This window comes from Hesperophylax consimilis, chromosome 28, assembly GCF_061612785.1.
Source record: "Hesperophylax consimilis isolate HC1 chromosome 28, BYU_Hcon_1.0, whole genome shotgun sequence".
NCBI classification, from domain to species: Eukaryota; Metazoa; Arthropoda; class Insecta; order Trichoptera; family Limnephilidae; genus Hesperophylax; species Hesperophylax consimilis.
Window position 1 is genome coordinate 3354817 of NC_142863.1, and position 12566 is coordinate 3367382.

At 33.5% G+C, this 12566-nt stretch overlaps 1 protein-coding gene across 2 annotated transcripts in view; it reads right to left on the reverse strand.

Annotated features, from left to right (window-relative positions):
• The window catches only part of Swim (Secreted Wg-interacting molecule), a 147552-nt gene that overhangs the window by 28010 nt on the left and 106976 nt on the right, over positions 1-12566 (reverse strand). For both annotated transcript variants that reach the window (XM_089648768.1, XM_089648767.1), the window contains exon 2: positions 2625-2797. In XM_089648768.1, the coding sequence (XP_089504894.1) occupies positions 2625-2797 (173 nt within the window). The remainder of the gene's footprint in view (positions 1-2624; positions 2798-12566) is intronic.

The following is a 12566-nucleotide window of genomic DNA, read 5'->3' on the forward strand; positions in this document are numbered from 1 at the left end:
TTATTAAAATAAACAAAGCGTAGATGGTCTAGTGGCCCAAAACGTGGGGTTGACAATCTTCTGTGAACCCCACGTTCAATATTCTGCCTAGCTAAGAACTCCATCATTGATCAAGCAACATTTTCCGATTGTATCAAAATATGGTAGTACCTACGAAGAATTCAAAAAATTGAAGCGCCGGATTGTGCGACTCTTCATCGAGTGGCGTCCTTGGCTGGTAAAGAGAAGCAGAGGTCGCTCACAGATGACATGGGCTCATGATTTTAACAGGACAGCAGGAAAGGAATATCGGATAGGAAAATTATGGAGGCCTATGTCAAAGTTGGTCGCCAGAAGTCTCATGAAGAAGAAGTAAAAGAAGAAGAAACAAAACAAGAAGAAGAACAACAATAAAAACATCAAGAAGAAGATGAAGACGAAGAACAATAAGGCGAACAAGAACAAAAAAATTGGCAAACAAGATGAATAGCAAGTAGAACCAGAAGAAGAAGAACAAAAAGAAAAAGAATAAAAAAGAACAGAAGAAGAACGGGTGAAATAAGGAGACGAAGAATCACTAACTTTGAGAATCACTGCTTTAGTTAGATCATAGATGCATTGATTTTAATAATTACCATAGTCTATGCTCATTCCTATGTTAATGAAGAAGATAAAATGCTAGTTTTAACAGAACTAACCGGTGCTATTAGTGACTTGATCATACATTAATGTGAAATGTTAGGATGGTATGATAAGTAAAAGTTTCACACTGAGGTTTGTGCAGGTTTAATGGGATGGTCGTGCTCACTGCTTTCATTGGTAATAGAGGATTGAAACCACTGAACACGTTATCTGATAGATGTTTGTTGTGGACGTGTCCGCGTGTCTGAAGTAAGATTGATTTAAAAATATATTTGAGGTATCTTTAAATACACAAAATAAAAAAATATTTATAAAAAAGGATTAGAAGACAATTATAAGTGCTTAAATGATTCAAATTGACTAAAATTAATAATCTGACTTATAGGAAAGAAAAAGTAAAATGATAACTCAGAAATGTTCTAGGTCTTCCATGGGACACACATGTTATTCAATTTCTGATATCCTTCCAATCACAGTCCTTCCCAAACATGAAATCACGACCACCATCCTACATTTCTATAAATGGGCAGTGGCATTGATCCTTATTTCTATAACTGGGCAGTGACATTGATTCTTAAAACAATAACTGGGCAGTGACATTGAACCTTATTCCTATAACTAGGCAGTGACATTGAACTATATTTCTATAACGGGGCAGTGACATTGAACCTTATTCCTATAACTAGGCAGTGACATTGAACCATATTTCTATAACTTGGCAGTGACATTGAACCATATTTCTATAACGGGGCAGTGCCATTGAACCATATTTCTATAACTGTACAGTGTCATTGAACCATATTTCTATAACGGGGCAGTGCCATTGAACCATATTTCTATAACTGGGCAGTGTCATTGAACCTTATTTCTATAACTGGGCAGTGACATTGAACCATATTTCTGAAACGGGGCAGTGCCATTGAATCTTATTTCTGTAACTGGGCAGTGACATTGAACCTTATTTCTGGCAATCATGTAATGTTAGTTCTTTTGATTTTACTGGTTGGCTTCTCGAGTTCATTGAAAATATTATATATTTTGTTTTGATTGTATTAAGGTGAATTGTTTCCTTTAATGGTAAGGTTAGTGATATCATTTACACAGTTAATTGTGATAGCTAGCAGGATTATGTCACTGAATATATAAACCCCCCAGAAGTATGTCGTGTAGTTACAAAGTAACCTCGATTTCCTTTATTACTTCTGTTGAAATTTATTGGACAATACCTTTTTTATATCGAAATTTCTTGAACTGTTAATCAGTTTTATTGGCGTATCTGAGGACTGCGAGTTGAGAGACCTAACTTAATTTGATGACTGTTTTCTATCGAATCGGTATAGATCACACTTCTGGGGTTTATTTGTTCAGTGCTTGCAATCTTTCACTAATAAATATTAGTGGAAAGTTTCGATTCTTTAAACCTTTTTAAATAACTACCAGCTCGTAGACAATCAATTCAGATAGAAATGTATTTATCTGCATTGTGTAATCTAACATTATATACTTTAAATAGTTTTATGTGAATACCGCACAAGAGTCCCAACTGCTCCCAGTGGGACTACGCACTCCTTAATAATTGGGGTATGTTGTTTGGCTGAAGGAAATGCGAGAGAGAAGGAGATGGGGAAGAGAAGGGTTGTGATTTACTTGGCTATTCAGATTTGGTCACCAAACACGGTTAAAGGCATTTGGAATTGTCGGGATTTTTTGTGGACCAATTTCCCGGCCTCTGTGTTTCCTCCCTCCTATAAAATTCACTGTTCACTTTTTCGTCTCCTCCTTACACAAGATGACATAGACCCTGCGGGAAATTATTATCTTCAAGGGCTCCTTGTGTGCAGTTAATGTAAAAAACAAACAAAAAATAAGTTAATAAAATAAGAATCTTAAATTTTAAAAAAATATATTTTTTTTTCATTATTATTATTTTGTAAAATAAAAAATAAGAATCCTAATTGAAAATATGTTGGTAGTACCTACAGGAGATTGCCAAACTTAATTACCTAGAATAGGGGCGGAACAGCCGTCCTCCCTGCCGCTGCAGCAGTCCGAGCCCCGGGGCTGATTGGCGCAGTAGGGCCCCGGGGGCAGGTCTGGCCCACTGAGCCCGTGACACGTCACCGCTAAGAGGACGAGGCCCACAGCAGGCAGGAGTGCCCTGGCTAGCCTGCTTATCCTGGAAATAACAAAAACAACACAGTTAGATTTATATAAATAAAGGTAATCATTACCCTCCCAATTCCTCAGGCCTCTGTCTATGTCTGTATTCTGCCAGAAAGTCAGAGTATTTTCGCTTTGCAATAAAAGGAATTTGTCGTCTTATCTAAAAACAATTAGTAAAAAAAATCTTTAAAATAAATTTGAAGGTGCACATTTTGATCGTTCTGTGTTTAATTTCTAGATTTGAATATAAAGCGTGTTGTTTTTTATTTCTAAACTCATTTAGATCATATTTCTCACCATGACAGTAAGGGAGGTACGACGATTTCTGTAAGACCATATGAGTGAATTATTATTCCCAATAGCTATCAAATTTGCCTGAAGGATTGGATTTTTTTTTATTAATCCTCTGGAATCAACAGTTAAATTGTTTACATAATAACAAAATATAACCATTTAAAGATTTCTTCCTTGTGATAATAATATGAATAGAATGTTTACTTTGAATGGGTAAAGGTTTTGTCCATATTACAAAACAATAATCTGTTTCTGTTTTAACGCGATCATTTAGCATTTATCTGTCTGTAAATTTATATTTTTTCAAATGTATATATTTATTGTTCTTTAAAGTTTTTCTCGTAAACTACAAATAAGCAGTTTGTCAACAGTTTGTACATGTTCAATTACAGTGTAAATATGTATACATAATATACATAATTTTGATGCTACTTATTAGATAATCAAATTATTATTGTTGGTACACAGTCTAAAATAACACTAAATGCTAATAAAGAATAACTATTGATTGATAGTAATGATTAGTGTAAAGTATTTCTACTTATGAGCCATGTTTTCAGCATTATATATCTGAATCTATTTGGGTATTTACAATTTTTTGTGTTACTTGGCAACAAGTTGAACATTTTGGGCACGTTATATTCTAGGGTTCGCTGCAGTGGCGGCCAGCTAATATGTGCTCCCGAGCGCCGAACACCAACAAGATTTTCGACATGGCTAATCACAATACGAAACTCGGTTCGTTTATAATATCTCATTCAAAAGGTACCTACTTATTAGGCGCGCTTAACTTGCAGACCGACTTTGACTTGTGCCTATGTTCGTAGCAGTTCGTTTTCGATTGCGATCCAAAATTTAACTGCTTTGTCGCATATTCTGTGGAACAGTCGAAAGCGTGGGTACATACCAGTTCATACTATTCTTTGCAAATAATAGCATATCATGGACGGCGTTCGGGGTTTTACCACCACATCAGAAGGAACGGTTTATTCAGTAGAAAGTAAAACTAAAACGCGTATGTTTTATATTATTGTCGATATCGTGGTTTAAATTTACCATCTGCTATTTTTCAGCGAATGTTCCGCTTCTTCGATACAAGCATACATGATAAAACTTGTCATTAAGAGATGAGTGATGGTCAGATTACTCATTATCAGTTTAGTCAGTACTCGCCGTTGCCGGGCACGGGCATTATCTGTTGAATTTAAAACTTTTCTTACTCTGCGAAAGTTTTGATATTTAATTGCAGGTTATATCGATCTTGTATATCAATTATTAATAAGGCATATTAATTGCAGGTTGTACTAATTTATGATTACTTTTGTGTTTGTTCAAAGTATAAATTAAGAATGAGTTTGAATGTGGAATACATTTAAAACAATAGGTCGAGTTTTGAAAACAAAGTGATAATAAAAAATGCCGTTCCACCTAAAACCTGAACTGATAATAAAACAAGAGTGAAAATCTGGATCGAAGAAGTTTACTCGATCATTTAACAAAACATTGTATAACAAAGCTTCGTAGCTCTGTGCATGTGATCAATTCAATAGTTTATTTTGTTTTCCGTGTTTAATTTACGATGTTGATTCAGTTTGGACAATCAGCGGTGTTACTGATATAACTCACCTTTCTGAAAAAATCAAAAAACATAATTCTTGTCATTTACATTTACAAAAATTTTTGAGCTTAAAGGTTTTAGGAAAAGTTGACATCAGAATGCAATCGGATTCAGGCTACCGTGCCTAAGTTAAACACCATAATGAGCTATTTAATAAAAATCGATACAGGTCAAATTTCCCAGAACATGATTTAAATGTGACGCTTATGACTTATGACTTCCTAAATAAAGATCAGTAAAAGGTAAACTCTGTGCAATTTACGCCCGCGACGATTTTCCAAAGCTAACGGCGCTTTATCAATTTTACAACTTTTTTATAGTATCTACTTGTTTATTAGAAGACTTTCCCGAGACTGTGAAATTACTAAAACTTTTGTGCACCATTCATGACCTTTGGAATGACCTCAGTTGAAAGCTAAAGATGTTTCTCAACGTTAAAAAGAATAAAATCTTTTTTAAACACGTTGAGCCAGGACAGACTGAACGCACTATCAGTGTTGCATTGATAGAGGTCTTCGCTAAACAAAAGGAGCAGAGAATAGAACTTCTTTATAAATAGGTATCTACCTTTATTTAATTTATTTTATGACTTAATGTTTTAATCCAGTGAACCCCCACATATTTTGACCACCGGCCGCCACTGGTTCGCTGTCCGTATTAATTATTATATTTTGGAATAAGCATGCCTTAATTCTTCGTGAACCTAGTGTTTAGTGTTGCGTTACGGTTCCGATTCAAGATGGCGGCCTTTTACCCGATAGAGTTCGAATGCTTCGCATTATGGTACCTATCTGTGATTTCGGAGGAAATTTTAGTTTCTATTTATTAAATAAGATAAAATTAGAAATTAGAAGAAATACTATCCACAGAACTACTAGTTAGTTACATATCAAATCGTTCTTTCGATATATTACACAATAACTGAATGCAAATTTTAGTTTTTCTGTCGATATTGTAAGACATTGAGCTAATTGAGCTATTTGTTTTTTTTACGTTAAACCACACAGGAAAATAATTCCCCTCAGGGCCTATGTCGTCTTTTGGGATGTTGTGTGAGGGGTCTTATTTTAAGGAATGGAAGGAGATTATGTTCTGGGAACGTAAAAGGTATGAGGGTGTAGCAGTCTTGCTATTTAGTTCCTACCGAAAGCGGCTGACAGGATTCTCAAGTTGCCGTTTTGATTTGCGAGCTACGGTGTGAAGAGCGCGGTGTATGGTTTCAATTTGTTTCGTCAGCAGTGTTGCCAACGAAGGCGATTTATCGCCATTTAGGCTACTCAGAACGAGAATCGGCGACGAAAAAATCTAAAAGGCGACTGGTCGCCGATTAGGCTACCTCAGAGACAAGTTATTTAAATCAGCCAAATTACAAATAATAAATAATTGAAATGAAATTTTTCAATTTCCATGGAAAAATGTGAGGAATTTTTCGAAATGGAATTCCGTAGCCACCCCCCCCCCTATGGATTTATAAAATTGTTGTGGGGAATCACATAATGTTTTTGGCTGTGCGGAATTTTTTTTCAGCGAAGTTCTGTAACAACCCCCCCCACATGGATTTGAAATATTTTGTGGGGAGTACTCATTTTTAATCATTTTTGTGGGGAATTATGTTTTACAAAAAATCTCTAACAACCCCCTCCCCCATGGATTTCGAATAATAAAAGGGGGAATCAAGCTCACGTAGAATATTTGTGGGGAATATTTGGGCAGAATTACTGCAACTGAAATTCGGCTATATTAGGCTACTAAATGTTTGAAAAACGGCGACATTAGGCCAAGATCCGTTGGCAACACTGGTTTCAATTTGTTCCGTCAGTTGTGGCGAGATTCTCGGGGACACGTGACGGTTGTTGAAGCTTCCTGGCTATGGCGGACTTAGGATTTTACGTAAGATGCCTTCCAAATTGAGATTGACTTATGTTCATTAGTATCTTTAGGGATTACTTTCATAATTTACATAATTTTTTTCAGAATAATATGATTCTGAGCTGGCGCCCTGTAAATTCTTTATAGCATTTTTATTTCTGTTCTTAAATTCAACTGTCAGGACTTGTATTTTATGTCATCTATCGAGGTTAATTTCTAACTCGACACGCCTTGAGAATTAAAGCTATTATATTGAGTCTCATGCTGAATATTATTTTCTAGAGCAATATGTGTGGTTACAGTTTATATAATAAATGATAGAGATAATATTAGAGTTAATTATTATTATATTAATTAATAAAAGATGATATTAGAGTTTTATTTAACTGGTGCACACAATATTCTACCCACATATAACATTGAGTTCCCTTTTAGGTTATTAATAATATTGGTAAAACTCTTTGCTACAAGGGTTGGGTAGGAATCTAGGAATCAGAGTGTACAGGAGTGACGGACATATGAATATATCCCTCCTTCTAGGGCGAAACGCGATGGATTGAGAGACCGGTTAGAAAGGTAAAAGCGTCTCCCCAAACCAGCCGCTCCCGATCTGGCAAGCCACGCAACTGGTGGGCAAACGCATCCTGAACATACTAAATCAATGAAATATTTAAATACGTTAGTAAGAAAATGACCATTAAAGCGAGAGTGGGCGATCATTAGTTCCGGGTAATCATAGTCTAGTTTACCCTGACTTCTTTTGTTCTAAATGAGTTACGTCCATAGACAATCAATCTTTTTAAATTCCACCTGCCGCCATTGCAAGTTGTTTACACACCAAACTGACATAACAATGATGGATGTCCATAGATATAGATAATAATGGTTTAAGAAAACAGAGGCGGCGCACGCCCACGGGAAGAAGAATGTTTTATTATTGTGTAATCAGTATTCTATTTGCAGTCCAGTTTTAACAGTGTGAACGGTTTCTAGGAAGATTGAATCATATAGGCATCTCGGCCAAGGGCGAGTCAATTACCATTCATTAAATTGTATGACATAACAACATACTACTATTGTTTATTGATACTTTCTCATACGGCAAATATGCATACTTCGTTACGGCATTATTTGCATTCAGTCATCCTTATGATGCATCTTAAAGTTTTTATGGACGTCAGAAGGCCATTCGTAGTTGATCGTTGTCATAGTAGTTTTATATAATTTAATGAGTTTATGAGTTTTACGCATTTGAATTTCAACTTCAGAAAAATTCCCCATTGATTCGATATAGGTATTTTTTATCAACAATATCGTTAATTAGTCGACACTTAAGCAATAGTACAGGTCGATAAACATCGATTAAAAAAACTGCTGTTTTTACTAACGAGCGGAGTAGGTACAGATTAGAATTTGGGTAGTTTCGAGAGTTATTAGTTTACCGACAAATTAATCGATCCATTATTTATTATGAACGCATTTGAATTTCAACTCCAAAATCTAGCAGAAACATTTCTCCATTGACACAATAAAGGTTTTGTTTTATCAACAACATCGTTAATTAGTCGACACTTAAGCAATCGTACAAGTCGTTAAACGTTCATCAAAAAAACTGCTGTTTTTATTAAAGAGCGGAGTACAGATTAGAATTTGGGGAGTTTAGACAGTTATTAGTTTACCGACAAATTAATCGATCCATTATTTATTATGAACGCATTTGAATTCCAACTCAAAAAGCTAGCAGAAACATTTCTCCATTGACACGATGAAGGTTTTGTTTTATTAACAATATCGTTAATTAGTCGACACTTAAGCAATCGATCAAGTCGATAAACATCGACTAAAAAAACAGCTGCTTTTATTAACGAGCGGAGTACAGATTAGAATTTTGGGAGTTTCGACAGCTATTAGTTTAGCGGCAAATTAATCGATACGTTATTTATTATGAACGCATTTGAATTTCAACTCAAAAAACTAGCAGAAACATTTCTCCATTGACACGATAAAGGTTTAGTTTTATCAACAATATCGTTAATTAGTCGACACTTAAGCAATCGAACAAGTCGATAACGATCGTTAAAAAACCCGCTTTTTTAACGATCGGAGTACAGATTAGAACGACTTTTCGTCAAAAAAACAATCAACAAATATCCCAAATAATTTAATAAATTAGTTTTGCAAAACGAACGCGATTGAGTTTGACGTATCAATAAAAAAAACAAAGTTAAGCGATGTATAAAATGTGCCAGTGTTGCCATCGTAAGATTTTTTTTACCAACATTTATAAAATTATCGATATATTTAACAGTTTGAGTTGTGCTAGCGATATTGATAAACTAACAATCGAATATGAATCCGAAGGACGCGAGTTAGAATCACACATTTAATTACTTAAAATAAAGCTTATTTTTTATTAATAAAGTCTATTTTTTATTTTATTTTATTTAGGAAAAAAACAGTCATTTATATATTTAGCATAAACAGCAATTATTTACAATATTACACCAATAATTTTCCATTAGTTCTAGTCGTTGATTCAATATTTGCACCTATACAATATATTTATAAACGACAAAGAAATATAAAGAATAAACATAATAAGGAATTACAAAATGTTATAAAAACAATTAAAGACAGTCAGTAGTAATACAGTTTTCGCATGATTATAATGAAAACAATAAAACAAACAAAAATGATAGGATTATTCCACAAAATAAAAAATTAAGTTATCAGTTTAGTAAGTTGAATTTTATATGTTTTCAAGTTACACTTGAAAATGTGTACATCTCTAGAGGCATTGTGAGTTTTACAGATACGTTTGCGCATATTTGGCTTTACAGTGTGCTGTTCTAAATAAGTCGTTCAATGTGTCAAAAGCACGGCGAATGTCATAATCATAGAAGTGTCCATTCTGCTGATAAAGCTATTAGTACAAGTGGTCGATTTATTACTAATGAAACTGTTATTGATACGTCTAGATTGGTATAAAGTCAATAAAATCAATAAAAAAATACCACAGATTCATGGGTGGCCTAGTTTAGTTAATCGATTGGTATGACCGTTGAAATGTTGAATAATTAATTAATTATCACACTATTTTTTTCTTTCAGGTTTTCGCTATAGTACAGGGTTTTCCAATAAGAGGTGTTATATTAATATTCAATCGTAAAAGATCAATGGTTTCGTTGCTTGTGTAGCACATAGCGCCGTCTTGTTGAAAGTAAACGTTGTCCAGATCAATACCATCCAATTTCGGCCATGAAAAATCATTAATCATCTCTCGACAGCGCAATCCATTCACCGTAACTGTTGCTCCAGCCTCATTTTCGAAAAAGTAAGGTCCAATGACTCCGCTGGACCATAAACCGCACTAAACAGTCACACGTTGAAGATAGAGAGGTTTTTTAACAATAATTCTTGGGTTTTCCGAGCTCCAGATGCGACAATTTTGCTTGTTGACGAAACCACCGAGGTGGAAATGGACCTCATCACTCAAGATGATTTGCATTCGATTCACTCAAGTGAATTTTAATAATTTAAATGCGTTGTTGAAGCGTGTATTGTTCCATTTTAATTAATGGCGTAGTTTCTACTTGTTAAATGTCAAAAAATGACAACTTTAAAAGTAACATCTACCGAAATAGCGGGCTATTCAACATAACACCTCTTATTGGAAAATCCTGTACAATGCAAATATATTTTTTATAAGGCGATTCGGCTTTTGTTTGGGTGTGATATTGATTATTTTCAGTATTTTTTGTAACGTTCAATGCTTTATAAATAGAAGCATTTTGAATTGGTCTTTATTGAAGTTGAAAAAAACGGAACAGTTAAAAAAAATAGACGTAATCTACTTGTGCTGACTTAAAAGAAAGTTTATGGTTGTAGAAATAAAAACAAATTATTAAAGTTTACATTTTAGATGGAACTTTTTACAATTCAGATGGAACTTTTTACAATTTACATGAAACTTTTTACACAAATGAAACTATTTACAAAAAACATGGAACTTTTTATAATTTAGATGGAACCTTTTACAATTCAGATGGAACTTTTTTACAAAACGGTCGGAAATTTTTACTTAGTGGATGGACAAGTCAAATTTAGCTTTTTACAAATGTTGAACGAAAGGGTTTGAATCGACACAATTGCCCTATCGGACGCATTTATCTCAACAAAAGACTTAACTCATGCACCTGGCAACATAAGTAATAAATTTTAATTCGATTATTGTGTGCATTCTTTTTGACATTATGAACACTGGCAACTATTGCAGATGCCATTATTAAGCTATTAAATCGGGTATTTACGCCATCAATTACCATTGAAACTGACACATAAAATGAGGAATCCAGTTGACATCATCGAAGCCTTTTTCCTTTTGCAACTCAAAACACGATCAATTGACACATTGGAAAACAAGATGACATCACAGACAATAAAATCTCAAAGGAACTTAAATTCAGTTGCAACAAAAGTACGCCTGGATAGTATATAAATACTGTTTCAATGAACTCACGTCGTTTAAAACCACGTCGTTCCAAAGAATCATGTTTTTATGACAAACTGTATTAATTGTTTTTTTTATGATCTTTTATGCAAATTTAATAGATTTTTCTACCTTTTTGACTAACAGTTCACAATGCAGCGCTGATATCAACGAGGTCTTGGGTTCAAATCGTTATTTTCGGCACGTTCCAGTGTGTAAGATACACTAATTTTCTCTTACGTTGAACGTCGTGTGCAAAATTTTATCAAGAAGTATCAAAAGTAAAGGGGATTGGGGTTGGTTTTTCAATACCTTTATATTAAAAAGTGTTTACAATAGTGTATAGTGAAGTTATACGTGTTTAGTGTAATATATGGTGAATATTTTATGAGAAACATAAAGTGATACAAATTACATAAAAAAAGTTTCAACTGCTGTATTGAAAAGCCATAATTTTAACTCTTTTAAATATTGAGAAAGATTGAAAGTACGAGGTCCAATGAAACTGCAGTGTGTTTGCATTTGTTTTGTGTTCGTTTGGGGAGTATAAAATACATTAGTATTTCTAATTTTGATTCTGTTTTCATTTATTTTTGTTTTTCAAGATATATTTCATAGTTTGCTAAATAAATAGTTTACGGAGACAGAATAGTTAAGATTCTTTTTATAACTCATCTGTTGAAAATATTCTTTTCCGATTATACATAACATTGATGATATAATTTTGAGTTATTTGTAGAGGTTTTATTTATTTATTTTACGCCTATTAAGGCTTTTACATACATATATAACAATATTTAAGAAATTATACTCGTAAATAGTGGAGGAAATGACTGTTTAAAATACATATATAAAAAAAATATATTGTTGAATTTGATCCACACAGTATGTAGGTACAAAAAATAAATATAAAATATCCGAAATAATTTTTTTGTTTCAGCCGACAAAATACTGTTAACGTGCAAAATACTGTAACACTGTCAATTTAAATAGCTTTATCAAAATATTCTCCTACTTGATGAAAAAAGCTTCAATAAGGTAAGCTTATATAAAGAAATTGATGTACTAAATATATCAACAACATCGTAGTATTTGTTTCCTAGCTGTTGAATCCGTCGCATAGGAGTGTGATATTGGGACGTTCATATAGAATTGCTATAATAATATGGTAGGTTTATATGTGCATGAATCGCACCACCTCATACTATTATTCCGTATACAGTGGAATTCCTCTTTTTTTGAAGGTCAAGTGTGCAAAATTTCATCAATCTCGGAAAAAAACTTTAAGTCTCATGTGATTAAAAAGATTTAAAATTACTACATTTAAAATCTTTTCTGAAGCAAAAAAAACATGATTCAAGTACAAAGCAAAATTTTCGATGCGTTTCAAATTTGTAATAATACTTGTTATGTTTTGTAAGAAATGCGGCCTTTTACGGATTTTAAAAATTAGCATCTAAATTTAAGTGATTTGGTACGGTTCCTGTTTTGTATGGAGCGGTAAAATTGTAT